Here is a 15,590-nt window from a genome sequence, read left to right on the forward strand (position 1 = left end):
TGCGAGGTCACGTGTTTGATGACGTGTGCTTTATGAGCCTCAGCTTTCAGCAGTGCTTTCAATGTTCAGAGAATTTGACACAACACTTGCTAGAGACGTTCATTTTCTTAATCAGAGGATTTGACACAACACTTGCTAGAGACGTTCATTTTCTTAATCAGAGGATTTGACACAACACTTGCTAGAGACGTTCATTTTCTTAATCAGAGGATTTGACACAACACTTGCTAGAGACGTTCATTTTCTTAATCAGAGGATTTGACACAACACTTGCTAGAGACGTTCATTTTCTTAATTCAGAGGATTTTACACAACACTTGCTAGAGACGTTCATTTTCTTCAGAGGATTTGACACAACACTTGCTAGAGACGTTCATTTTCTTCAGAGGATTTGACACAACACTTGCTAGAGACGTTCATTTTCTTCAGAGGATTTGATACAACACTTGCTAGAGACGTTCATTTTCTTCAGAGGATTTGATACAACACTTGCTAGAGACGTTCATTTTCTTCAGAGGATTTGATACAACACTTGCTAGAGACGTTCATTTTCTTAATCAGAGGATTTGACACAACACTTGCTAGAGACGTTCATTTTCTTAATCAGAGGATTTGACACAACACTTGCTAGAGACGTTCATTTTCTTAATCAGAGGATTTGACACAACACTTGCTAGAGACGTTCATTTTCTTAATTCAGAGGATTTTACACAACACTTGCTAGAGACGTTCATTTTCTTCAGAGGATTTGACACAACACTTGCTAGAGACGTTCATTTTCTTCAGAGGATTTGACACAACACTTGCTAGAGACGTTCATTTTCTTCAGAGGATTTGATACAACACTTGCTAGAGACGTTCATTTTCTTCAGAGGATTTGATACAACACTTGCTAGAGACGTTCATTTTCTTCAGAGGATTTGATACAACACTTGCTAGAGACGTTCATTTTCTTAATCAGAGGATTTGACACAACACTTGCTAGAGACGTTCATTTTCTTAATTCAGAGGATTTGACACAACACTTGCTAGAGACGTTCATTTTCTTAATCAGAGGATTTGATACAACACTTGCTAGAGACGTTCATTTTCTTCAGAGGATTTGACACAACACTTGCTAGAGACGTTCATTTTCTTAATCAGAGGATTTGACACAACACTTGCTAGAGACGTTCATTTTCTTAATCAGAGGATTTGACACAACACTTGCTAGAGACGTTCATTTTCTTAATTCAGAGGATTTTACACAACACTTGCTAGAGACGTTCATTTTCTTCAGAGGATTTGACACAACACTTGCTAGAGACGTTCATTTTCTTCAGAGGATTTGATACAACACTTGCTAGAGACGTTCATTTTCTTCAGAGGATTTGATACAACACTTGCTAGAGACGTTCATTTTCTTCAGAGGATTTGATACAACACTTGCTAAAGACGTTCATTTTCTTAATTCAGAGGATTTGACACAACACTTGCTAGAGACGTTCATTTTCTTCAGAGGATTTGACACAACACTTGCTAGAGACGTTCATTTTCTTCAGAGGATTTGATACAACACTTGCTAGAGACGTTCATTTTCTTAATTCAGAGGACTTGACACAACACTTGCTAGAGACGTTCATTTTCTTAATTCAGAGGATTTGACACAACACTTGCTAGAGACGTTCATTTTCTTAATTCAGAGGATTTGACACATAACTTGCTAGAGACGTTCATTTTCTTAATTCAGAGGATTTGACACAACACTTGCTAGAGACGTTCATTTTCTTAATCAGAGGATTTGACACAACACTTGCTAGAGACGTTCATTTTCTTAATTCAGAGGATTTGACACAACACTTGCTAGAGACGTTCTTAATTCAGAGGATTTGACACAACACTTGCTAGAGACATTCATTTTCTTAATTCAGAGGATTTGACACAACACTTGCTAGAGACGTTCATTTTCTTAATTCAGAGGATTTGATACAACACTTGCTAGAGACGTTCATTTTCTTAATTCAGAGGATTTGATACAACACTTGCTAGAGACGTTCATTTTCTTAATTCAGAGGATTTGACACAACACTTGCTAGAGACGTTAATTTTCTAAATTCAGAGGACTTGACACAAAACTTGCACTTGCTAGAGACGTTCGTTTTCAAGAAATCTTCACCGTGCTGTTAAATTGTAACGGAATACTTGTGTACTTTTATCGGCTTGAGAATCGTATTGTTATTTTAGCAACTGTTTTATTTCTGTCACTCAGGATATGGTTGTTGTTTACATGTTGTCATGTCGGGGTTAGTCAGATGTCTCATGGTAGCTGAACAAGTGACAGATATAAAGATAATTTATTTGATGGCAAAACGTTCAGATAACCTCGTAAGAAATACCACCTAGTTCAACACTTCATATCGTGCATGTTTACATTCAAACACGGGATTTCTTTGCTGATAGTATCTCGGAAATCTCCACATGTGTTTGATATTTATGTGGGGAATAGGAAAACATTTTTACAAAAACTATTGTGATATTGTGGCCATTATACTAAAAGTATGGTGATATTGTGGCCATTATACTAAAACTACTGTGATATTGTGGCCATTATACTAAAATTATTGTGATATTGTGGCCATTATACTAAAACTATTGTGATATTGTGGCCATTATACTAAAACTACTGTGATATTGTGGCCATTATACTAAAAGTATGGTGATATTGTGGCCATTATACTAAAACTAATGTAGAGACCATTATACTAAAACTACTGTGATATGGAGGCTATATATGTGGGGACTATGAAAACTAGCGAGCTCTACAAAGACGTGCGTGCTACCAACAGAACACGGGCAGCTGATGTTGGAGACAGATCTGGTCGTGACGTCAGGAGCAGACGTCGCTTTAAAAGTCCTGGGACCAAACCTCGTGTCTCTGGCAGACTGACAGACACGGTGGGGGCTACAACATCAACCTTTGGTCTAGGGGCTACAACAACATCGACATTCAAAAATACACGACCACCAAACCCTCCCAAAAACCGACCACCAACAACAACATCCCCTCCAAAAAAACCACCACCAACAACATCCCCTCCTAAACACCAACCACCAACCTCCCCACCCAAAAACCCACCACCAACATCCCCTCCTAAACACCCACCACCAACCTCCCCACCCAAAAACCCACCACCAACATCCCCTCCTAAACACCCACCACCAACCTCCCCTCCCAAAAACTCACCACCAACCTCCCCACCCAAAAACCCACCACCAACCTCCCCACCCAAAAACCCACCACCAACCTCCCCACCCAAAAACCCACCACCAACCTCCCCTCCCAAAAACCCACCACCAACCTCCCCACCCAAAAACCCACCACCAACCTCCCCACCCAAAAACCCACCACCAACCTCCCCACCCAAAAACCCACCACCAACATCCCCTCCCACAAAAGCGCCAACCAACTCAGACAGGTCACGTGATGACCTCAGACAGTTAGTTAAGAAAACCATCTTACTGAAGGCGGTACAGCATCTAAAAGCTCGGGGTCGTCCAACTGTCACAACTGAACAGAGCAAAACTGCCGGAAGTGTGACCTACGATGCCGGAACTGTGACCTACGATGCCGGAAGTACCTTGCATGTAGACGGAAGTGACATCTCTACAGACGACTATGACGCAGCGTTATCAAATTTTAGAATTTTTCTTCAAGATTTTAAACAAAAGTTGAACCACGAGTTGGATGTCCTGCGTCGGTATAGGCTCGGTTATACAGGGAGCATGCAGGAGCAGGAACTGACAGGTAGTAGGCAGGATATGACAGGTAGTATGCAGGATATGACAGGTAATAACCAGGATATGACAGGTAGTAGGCAGGATATGACAGGTAGTAGGCAGGATATGACAGGTAGTAGGCAGGATATGACAGGTAATACACGTGATATGAAAGGGACCTGCTTCCTAACCGACAATTCGTCTGAGAGTCTTAGCCAATCAGATTATCAGATTAAAGAACATGCGCCATCTGGACAAGACGCAGAAACCGACATGCAAGTCCACAATACACACATGCTCCCGGTAATGGAATCTGTAGCGGAGGTCTTTGTTCGGACCACAGCACAAGAAACAAAACCTCAGGAACTATCGAGCACAAAACCTCAGGAACTATCGAGCACAAAACCTCAGGAACTATCGAGCACAAAACCTCAGGAACTATCGAGCACAAAACCTCAGGAACTATCGAGCACAAAACCTCAGGAACTATCGAGCACAAAACCTCAGGAACTTTCGATAAATCAGAGAGATGCAGCCACCCCTTGCCCAAACGTCGGGTCTAACGAAACTTTAGTGGAGAACATTCAAAACAGTTCGGGTCAAAGTTCAAATATTAGTGAAGATACACAAAGTAATAGAGTTATAGAACCACTGAGCGATGTTACTAAAAATAGCACGACTCGTGAGGAAACTTCTAGAGATAGTAGCAGTGGTGGGAGTTACAGAACTCTAAGCGCGAGTGATGACGTACATTCAGGAAATGACGTCCAGGCGACAGTTGTTACTTCACAGGTAACGTCAGGTGGTGGCAGGGTGTATGGTGGGAGGGTTTCTGGTGGCAGGGTGTCTGGTGGCAGGGTGTCTGGTGGCAGGGTGTCTGGTGGCAGGGTGTCTGGTGGCAGGGTGTCTGGTGGCAGGGTGTCTGGTGGCAGGGTGTCTGGTGGCAGGGTGTCTGGTGGCAGGGTGTCTGGTGGCAGGGTGTCTGGTGGCAGGGTGTCTGGTGGCAGTGTGTCTGGTGGCAGGGTGTCTGGTGGCAGGGTGTCTGGTGGCAGGGTGTCTGGTGGCAGGGTGTCTGGTGGCAGGGTGTCTGGTGGCAGGGTGTCTGGTGGCAGGGTGTCTGGTGGCAGTGTGTCTGGTGGCAGGGTGTCTGGTGGCAGGGTGTCTGGTGGCAGGGTGTCTGGTGGCAGTGTGTCTGGTGGCAGGGTGTCTGGTGGCAGGGTGTCTGGTGGCAGTGTGTCTGGTGGCAGGGTGTCTGGTGGCAGGGTGTCTGGTGGCAGGGTGTCTGGTGGCAGGGTGTCTGGTGGCAGGGTGTCTTCATGTGAAAGTTAAGTTTTTACCTCGTCTTAAGATGCTGTCAACCTGTCTTAACCCTTTAGATGCAGCGTCAGAAACTTGACGTGTATATGAGCTTAATGACGCAGTAGTTTTCTTGTAATGGCGAGTGTGGTTTAACACCCCATGCAAATGGCTCTCTCTGTTTCGGTCATTGATCTGATCTTTGAGTAATACATCGATATAACAGCACTGGATTTATATATCACTTAACTAATTCAATGATCGCAGGCCTATGTTCTAAAGGGATATGATAAAGACTGGAATTATCTGAGTTTTGTCACCCTTAGATGTACAAGGTACCCATTACTGCTGAGTAGACAGGTGCTACAAGGTAACGTTATGTGTTAACTGTTACTCAATTATTTTAATTAATGTAATTAATTTGCGCCCTTGACATTTGTTTCAGGCGCAGGCTCACGCGCAAGCCGAGGCGCAGGCGAGGGCTGAGCTGGCCAGACACGACCCCCCGGGGATGTACTATGACGACCCTCACCCGTACTCGAACTCTGACCTGATGGGTGCGGCCACCCAGTCGCGCCACCCCGACCAGTGGGGCAACCAGAGACCACTGGACCACCCCAGCAGCCAGTACGACGGTGGGGGCACGAGACAAGACACGCACCCTCCCCTGGGGTCTAACGGTCACGTGACTGATATTTACCAGCACAGCGCTGGAACCGGCTTCTCTACAGCCGGGCCGTATCACACGAAACCAGACTCAAGGTACCCTAACGCTTCAGTTGGGTACCCCACCACAACAAGCGGGTACCCCACCACAACAACCGGGTACCCCACCACAACAACCGGGTACCCCACCACGGCTAGCGGGTACCCCACCACCCACACAGGTCACCACACCAACAACGAACACCACATAGAAGGTGTCTACACTGCTAGCACACACCCCACAAACTACGCCGTGGATACCAATGGATACCCCAGCAGTGGATACACCAGCGGCAATCCATACCAGTTTGATTCCAGGATAATCGACACGACCTACACGGACAACGGCGGTACCATCTCGGGATACGGTGACGTCACCGACAGGAGCGGTCAGAGTGCATTCACCACCTCCACCTCCCCCAGCAGGAGGAGGAAGTTCGGTAGAGACCACACCAACTACGCCCTCCCGCCTAACCTTGACCCCTTTAAGAACAGCCACCCGGTGGTAAGCCACAACCTTGACCCCGGGAGTGACGTCATGGACCACGCCGGGCCGCCCGGCCTACCGCTGTCGGATGGCACCAACGGTTACGGCGAGGACACGGGCCTCAAGGTCATCGTCCTTGACCGGACGGACGACGAGGACGAGCCTGACGTGACCTTGGACGGTCAGCCGGCGTACGGGTCAAGGTCGAACTCTGATGTGTATCCCATCGACAAGAGCGCCATCGAGCGCGACCTGTACAAGCAGGAGTACGACCCCACGGTGACCAGCTTCAAGGCCAACATGACCCCCAGCATCCACTCCCACAGCAGGCGGACCCCTGCGGGGGAGGGGCGGACCCCTGCAGGGGTCGGGGGGTCGGGCCAAGACGACGTACGCCACCAGAACAGCATTAACGCTAGTCAACAGTTCATTTATCACGTGACTGACTACGACTCGGACAACCTGACCCAGCGGACTTCTTCCGGTCAGGTCATTGACCCTAACAAAACCAACCCCCAATCCGTCAGGTCGAAAAAACACTCGTTCCCCAAACGGATCCACCGGGCGTACGACCCGGTGGAGGTGGTGGAGCAGCCGTCCACCATGTACGCCATGGCACAGATCGACTACGACCGCTACACCAACCAGTCGCAGCTGAGCACCGTGATGGAGGACAGCGGGCAGGAGACGCACCGGACCGACGAGACGGCTGACCAGTATGACGTGTACACCGGCGGCAAGAGCCGGACCTTCCTGATCCACCCCTCGGCCAAGATCTCCACCCACCGTGTCCCTGGGGCCACCAGCCCCGACTTCAAGGTCATGGGCCCCGGGTACAAGTTCCAGGTAGATCGATACAACATGATCAAAAGGGCATCGATACTCAACAGGGCCGAGAAGCTTCTAGACGCTAGACGTGGCCACTATAATGACAGGTCAGTTGTTTGATTGATTCATTAGGTTAATTAGGTTAATTAGAGTACACACTGATTGCTTCATATCACTTGATTTAAGTAGATTAGAGTTTATAAGGAGAGGTAAATCGGGAACTAATTGAATATTGGCGGCAGTGGTTGAACGCTCTACCACTAGACCACTCTTCCATACAACAGACAAGTACACATACATGTACTCACATCTTTCACGTGTACACAGACACCATATTCACACAACTTTTTAACCGCTAACGTCATACTTCACGTGTACGTAGAATCCACATTTTACCGCTAACAATTACACGTCATATTCCACGTGCCAACAGGTACAATAAACGTAACAATATTCCTCTATAGATTGTGGCTAACTTTAAAGGGGCGCTAGGATCAGAATTTCTTTCATGTTGAGCTGATTAAATATTGATATTCGTCCTTTGAAACAATGGCACGGCCAATAGCTTTTGTGGCTTTGTGTGTTGGTTGGTTTGTGTGGCTTTGTGTGTTGGTTGGTTTGTGTTTGTGTAGGTTTGTGTTTGTGTCAGAGAGTCGATGTTTGTATTTTTAAAAAATCGATCTTTGTCGGCGGTTATCGATACACTGTCACGGAATTAATCAGGTTAGCCATCTTAGGGGTTGTGGTAGAGATATCCATCATGTGTAGCACCTAGCCAGTCTAGAAATTTCCGTGTGTTGGGGGGTTGTGGTAGAGATATCCATCATGTGTAGCACCTAGCCAGTCTAGAAAGTTCCGTGTGTTGGGGGGTTGTGTGACTGATCTCACTCAGCAGTAGACGGCACAACAAACTCGAGTGACCGGTACATCTGCAAGTGTTTTTCTAAATATCATTTATCTTCTTTATCTTATTGTTTAAGGATTTTGGCTTGGTTTTCGCTAATGTTTGTATGTGTTTTTTTTTAAATTAATATTAATTTCTGTGGTAGTTATAGTGGTTAATCTGTGCTGTAATTACGGTTATTATCATGATTAGTCTAGTATAAAAATATATCGTGATTAATGTATATAGTGACTAGCCGTACCGGCCAGGCCCTGCACTAGCATTTTAAGTACCTTATATGCTCATTTAGCATCATATACCCTGCGCTGCCTGCTATGTGGGAATCAGGGTCGGCGCTACCTATAAGGCGAACTAAGCAGTCGCCTAGGGCGCTATCCATGGGGGGGGGGGGGTAAAAATGTGTAATTTCCAATAGTAAAAAGTACCTAATAATGAATAACTTTGATAACATTATACCAACTTTAAACTTTAGAGTAATATACAAAGGCGTGGCGATCTATTTCGATGCCCGAGATGAACTTTAAATTTTGCGCCCCATCTTCAAATTAGGCATATTTATTATTTTTATTCGCTTGGTGATAATGCGCCCCCCCCCCCAACCTCCCTCACTAGGCAATGTTGGGGCGCTTTTTACCAGTCACTTTGCCTTTTATTTTGGTGCCAAACAATTGATGTAAAAACATTTAAATAATGCCAAGTTGCAGTCAACATTCTTTATTTCGACTGTATATAATACAGTAATGAGCTTTTGATATTATTATCTGCCGTATTCGGCGCCCCCTTTGGGACTGTGCCTGTGCAATTTTGATTTTTAAATAGGGCTAAGTCTCATTTTCTCTCACTTTAGAAATTTCGTATACCAGGAAGAGATTTAGATTTTCAAACTTAATTAATTGTTGATATATATATATATATATATATATATATATATATATATATATATATATATATATATATATATATATATATATATATATATATATATATATATATATATATATATATATATATATATATATATATATATATATATATATATATATATATATATATATCCGAAAAAAATTGAGGGGGAGGGGGCATTTTAATAAGTTTTGCCAAGGGCGCTAATACACGCCGGCACTGGTGTGAATTTCTACAATTTTCAATTAAAGGCATTGTTAATGTATAAATTGTTAATGTATAAAAAGATGTTAGCTTGATTAAAATGTTGGGGATACAACTTTACCTGATGTTGGAACATGGACATGATATGGAGGGTAAATGCTTTAATGTTTACATTTCTGAATGAAAAAAAGTGTAATACTTGACATGTCACTTTATTATTTTTAAAGAGTAAATTTAGCAGGTTTTGCTAGTGGCCTCTTCAAATATCAGTTATTAGAGATGGTTTAAATCTTACACGTAGTCGTGTTCACGTCGTTGTGTTCACGTCGTTGTGTTCACGTCGTTGTGTTCACGTCGCTGTGTTCACGTCGCTGTGTTCACGTCGTTGTGTTCACGTCGTTGTGTTCACGTCGTTGTGTTCATGTTATGTTCACTCGTTTTTTTCGCGCCAATGGAACATCTTCAATTTCCTGCCGACCTTTAACCTTCACTCTGACCTTCAATCTTCACTCTGACCTTCAACCTTCACTCTGACCTTCAACCTTCACTCTGACCTTTAACCTTCACTCTGACCTTCAACCTTCACTCTGACCTTTAACCCTTACTCTGACCTTCAACGTTAACTCTGACCTTCAACGTTCACTCTGACCTCCAACCTTCACTCTGACCTTTAACCTTCACGCTGACCTTTAACCTTCACTCTGATCTTCGATCTTCACTCTGACCTTCAACCTCCACTCTGACCTTCAACCTCCACTCTGACCTTTAACCTTCACGCTGACCTTTAACCTTCACTCTGACCTTCAACCTTCACTCTGACCTTTAACCTTCACTCTGACCTTTAACCTTCACTCTAAGCCGTATCTGTGATTATAACCCTAACCCTACCCCAAACATCAAGGCTCCACCTTATGACCAGTGTCCAGCAGGTCACTGAGTTACACCCCCCCCCCTCCATCGTTTGCTTTACGTACTGTTACATTATTCTTCACTCAATTTTAGTTTTTTAACGAAAGTGGAAAATAAAAAGAATAAAAATCTTTTGAATAATAAGCTCTTACATAAATATGGACTAAAAAGGAGAAAATAAATTTTTTTTTAAAAAAGCTTAATAAAACAACTACTATTTAAATAACTAAAAACTCACTAAAATTGTTTTAAACAACATATGCAGTACTTTCCTTGAATTTTTTTAAAACTGTGTTTCATCGTGAGTAAATATCAAGAAGTGGATGTAGTCGACTCTAGAGGGGTCATAGCTTTTTTCAATTGACAGTCATCGATAAGCACTGTGTCTGTACATTTGTCTGTCTGTTAGTCTGTATGTTTGTATGTGTGTCAGTTTGTGTGTCTGTGTGTCGGTTTGTCTGTATGTGTTTCAATTTGAATGTCTATATGTTTGTGTCTGTCTGTTTTATCTGTGTGTCAGTGTGTGTCGGCATGTTTGTATGTCAGTATGTTTGTGTGTCTGTCTGTTTTATCAGTGTGTGTGTCAGCGTGTGTGTCAGCGTGTGTGTCAGTGTATGTGTCAGCGTGTGTGTCAGTGTGTGTGTCAGTGTGTGTGTCAGTATGTTTGTATGTCTGCTTGTCACGTATATCACCTGTACTCTTGTACCCCCCCCCTCCTGCCCCCTCAGCCAATCAGAAACGAGTGACGAGATTCGACAAGTCGGCGACGATGAAGACGACGAGGATGAGGACGATGTGAATGAGATGACCGGCCCTCGACACCACGCGTTACGTCACGTCCGGCAGCGTCAGTTCGACGACTCGACTAGCTACAACAGCAGTGATGATGTGCTCAACACCATGAGGTAGGCGGGGGTCAGGGGTTAGGGGTTAGGGGTCAGTAGCCGATGTGTGAGGTAGGCGGGGTCAGGGGTCAGTGGCCGATGTGTGAGGTAGGTGGGGTCAGGAGTCATGGGTCAGGGGTCAGTGGCCGATGTGGTAAACAGAGGGTTTCTTTCATACATTTCTCCTGAAAGAGGAGGGAAGATGGAGCTTGTCCAACGATCCTCGCACGAATTAGAAAACAAATTGCATTGATATAGAAAATACTTGAACTATTGTCTGCCCCCCTGGATAATTCAAGTACATCCAAGGAGAAAAATGTCAGAAAGAAACCCTGTTTAATACTGGAATGCAACAAATGTGATATGAGGTGAATGGAACAGCCCGCAAAAAAAAAAAAATAAATAAATAAATTTAAAATTTTTTAAAAAAAAAACAACAAACCCTTACATTGTAGTATACGCGATAAAAAATATTACGAAGGGGCATAACCGACAAAATAGCTTTGGTGAGCTGGAGAAGATAGTGAAGGGGACATAACTGCAGTAAAGCGAGTAAAGGCTAGTGACTGTGTCTCGGCTAGAAGAAATGTTAACAACACCAAGACAAAACAGAGGGACAGACAAATATTATTGAGTAGGCGGGACGAATCGTAACGCTTGTTGGTATACGAGAACACAATATCACATCAACATGCATCAACATAAAGTTGCCTGTATTTAGTATCATCATAAAGTTGCCTGTATTTAGTATCATCATAAAGTTGCCTGTATTTAGTATCAACATAAAGTTCCCTGTATTTAGTATCAACATAAAGTTGCCTGCATTTAGCAGAGGCGTAGCGATGGGGGGGGGGGGGGGGGGGCACGAGGGTACATATGTCCTCGAGCGCCGACCTTAGGGGGCGCCAAACTGGGTTGTAAAAACAAATGAAAATGTCATTTTAGCTGCATTTTTTATTTAAAAATAGTTTGCGGGTGGGGGGGGGGTGCAAATCGAAAGTTTGGGGGGGGGGGGGTGCAAATTGAACATTTGCTCCCAGGGGGCGCCAAATTGAAAGTTTGTACCCGGGCGCCGGGAAGGGTCGCTACGCCTCTGGTATTTAGTATCAACATTAAGTTGTAAACTGGGAATAACTGATACGGTATCTGGAGGAAGGGAAACAACCGATAAATTAGTTTAGCTAAGAGGAGTAACCGAGAAAATAGCTGCCATAAGGGGAAGAACCAATAAAAAGCTGATTGAAGTATAAAGGTAGATAAAATATCTGACCTGTGTAAATGTGGTACTTGCAACAATAGCTGCAATCTATTTTAAAATATTTGGACGAAGCTATCATTAAATAAACATAATTTAAGTGCTGATACAATATCCACACTGTCCCTTAACCCTTACATTAATAGTGTTACTTTAACTAGATTAGATAAAGTGTTCTGGGTAAAAATACACCATTCTGTTGACACTACCTCAAACGTTTTAGCCAAGATAGTCCGCTTGTTGCAGGTATCACCCTAACAAAGTCACCCTCTTGCAGGTATCACCCTAACAAAGTCCCACTGTTGCAGGTATCACCCTAACAAAGTCACCCTGTTGCAGGTATCACCCTAACAAAGTCACCCTGTTGCAGGTATCACCCTAACAAAGTCACACTGTTGCAGGTATCACCCTAACAAAGTCCCACTGTTGCAGGTATCACCCTAACAAAGTCACACTGTTGCAGGTATCACCCTAACAAAGTCACCCTGTTGCAGGTATCACCCTAACAAAGTCACACTGTTGCAGGTATCACCCTAACAAAGTCACACTGTTGCAGGTATCACCCTAACAAAGTCACTCTGTTGCAGGTATCACCCTAACAAAGTCACACTGTTGCAGGTATCACCCTAACAAAGTCACCCTGTTGCAGGTATCACCCTAACAAAGTCACACTGTTGCAGGTATCACCCTAACAAAGTCACACTGTTGCAGGTATCACCCTAACAAAGTCACCCTGTTGCAGGTATCACCCTAACAAAGTCCCACTGTTGCAGGTATCACCCTAACAAAGTCACCCTGTTGCAGGTATCACCCTAACAAAGTCACACTTTTGCAGGTATCACCCTAACAAAGTCCCACTGTTGCAGGTATCACCCTAACAAAGTCCCACTTTTGCAGGTATCACCCTAACAAAGTCCCACTGTTGCAGGTATCACCCTAACAAAGTCACCCTGTTGCAGGTATCACCCTAACAAAGTCCCACTGTTGCAGGTATCACCCTAGAGGCCCTGTCTCGCAGGCTGCCAGGAGAGCCCGTCTGACGTCAGTTAATGCCAGACTCAACAAACAGAAGAGGATCCGACAGTCCAGGAGACAGGTAGGTCACACCCTGTCACCTGTACATACCTTACCTGTACAGGTAGGTCACACCCTGTCACCTGTACATACCTTACCTGTACAGGTAGGTCACACCTTACCTGCACAGGTAGGTCACACCCTGTCACCTGTACATAACTTACCTGTACAGGTGGGTCACACCCTGTCACCTGTATATACCTTACCTGTACAGGTAGGTCACACCCTGTCACCTGTACATACCTTACCTGTACAGGTAGGTCACACCTTACCTGCACAGGTAGGTCACACCTTACCTGTACACAGGTAGGTCACACCTTACCTGTTTACAGGTAGGTCACACCTTACCTGTACAGATAGGTCACACCCTGTCACCTGTATATACTTTACCTGTACAGGTAGGTCACACCCTGTCACCTGTACATACTTTACCTGTACAGATAGGTCACACCCTGTCACCTGTACATACCTTACCTGTACAGGTAGGTCACACCTTACCTGCACAGGTAGGTCACACCCTGTCACCTGTACATAACTTACCTGTACAGATAGGTCACACCCTGTCACCTGTATATACTTTACCTGTACAGATAGGTCACACCCTGTCACCTGTACATACCTTACCTGTACAGGTAGGTCACACCCTGTCACCTGTACATACTTTACCTGTACAGGTAGGTCACACCCTGTCACCTGTACATACTTTACCTGTACAGGTAGGTCACACCCTGTCACCTGTACATACTTTACCTGTACAGGTAGGTCACACCCTGTCACCTGTACATACTTTACCTGTACAGGTAGGTCACACCCTGTCACCTGTACATACCTTACCTGTATATCTAGGTCACACCCTGTCACCTGTATATACCTTACCTGTACAGGTAGGTCACACCCTGTCACCTGTACATACCTTACCTGTACAGGTAGGTCACACCCTGTCACCTGTATATACTTTACCTGTACAGGTAGGTCACACCCTGTCACCTGTACATACTTTACCTGTACAGATAGGTCACACCCTGTCACCTGTACATACCTTACCTGTACAGGTAGGTCACACCCTGTCACCTGTACATAACTTACCTGTACAGGTGGGTCACACCCTGTCACCTGTATATACCTTACCTGTACAGGTAGGTCACACCCTGTCACCTGTAAACAACTTACCTGTACAGGTAGGTCACACCCTGTCACCTGTACATACCTTACCTGTACAGGTAGGTCACACCCTGTCACCTGTACATACTTTACCTGTACAGGTAGGTCACACCCTGTCACCTGTACATACTTTACCTGTACAGGTAGGTCACACCCTGTCACCTGTACATACTTTACCTGTACAGGTAGGTCACACCCTGTCACCTGTACATACTTTACCTGTACAGGTAGGTCACACCCTGTCACCTGTACATACTTTACCTGTACAGGTAGGTCACACCCTGTCACCTGTACATACTTTACCTGTACAGGTAGGTCACACCCTGTCACCTGTATACACCGTCACACCCTGTCACCTGTACATACCTTACCTGTACAGGTAGGTCACACCTTGTCACCTGTATACACCGTCACACCCTGTCACCTGTACATACCTTACCTGTACAGATAGGTCACACCCTGTCACCTGTACATAACTTACCTGTACAGGTGGGTCACACCCTGTCACCTGTACATACCTTACCTGTACAGGTAGGTCACACCCTGTCACCTGTATACACCGTCACACCCTGTCACCTGTACATAACTTACCTGTACAGGTGGGTCACACCCTGTCACCTGTACATACCTTACCTGTACAGGTAGGTCACACCCTGTCACCTGTACATAACTTACCTGTACAGGTAGGTCACACCCTGTCACCTGTACATACCTTACCTGTACAGGTAGGTCACACCTTACCTGCACAGGTAGGTCACACCTTACCTGTACACAGGTAGGTCACACCTTACCTGTTTACAGGTAGGTCACACCTTACCTGTACACAGGTAGGTCACACCCTGTCACCTGTACATACCTTACCTGTACAGGTAGGTCACACCCTGTCACCTGTACATAACTTACCTGTACAGGTAGGTCACACCTTACCTGTACACAGGTAGGTCACAACATGTCACCTGTATATACTTTACCTGTACAGATAGGTCACACCCTGTCACCTGTACATACTTTACCTGTACAGATAGGTCACACCCTGTCACCTGTATATACTTTACCTGTACAGATAGGTCACACCCTGTCACCTGTACATACTTTACCTGTACAGATAGGTCACACCCTGTCACCTGTATATACTTTACCTGTACAGGTAGGTCACACCCTGTCACCTGTACATACCTTACCTGTACAGGTAGGTCACACCCTGTCACCTGTACATACCTTACC

General features: G+C 44.8%; 1 protein-coding gene across 1 annotated transcript in view; it reads left to right on the forward strand.

The window, feature by feature from the left end:
• Positions 1-5,658: 5,658 nt before the first annotated feature.
• LOC131944023 (echinoderm microtubule-associated protein-like CG42247) overlaps positions 5,659-15,590 on the forward strand; it is a gene marked incomplete at its 3' end in the record, with an annotated part of 34,605 nt that continues 24,673 nt past the window's right edge. Inside the window, exons 1-3 of the mRNA XM_059304464.1 lie at positions 5,659-7,179; positions 10,721-10,897; positions 13,122-13,227. Of these exons, the coding sequence (XP_059160447.1) occupies positions 6,296-7,179; positions 10,721-10,897; positions 13,122-13,227 (1,167 nt within the window). The remainder of the gene's footprint in view (positions 7,180-10,720; positions 10,898-13,121; positions 13,228-15,590) is intronic.

Source organism: Physella acuta, unplaced genomic scaffold (genome assembly GCF_028476545.2).
Source record: "Physella acuta isolate Inbredline_101_S28 unplaced genomic scaffold, ASM2847654v3 ptg000476l, whole genome shotgun sequence".
Classification (NCBI taxonomy): domain Eukaryota; kingdom Metazoa; phylum Mollusca; class Gastropoda; family Physidae; genus Physella; species Physella acuta.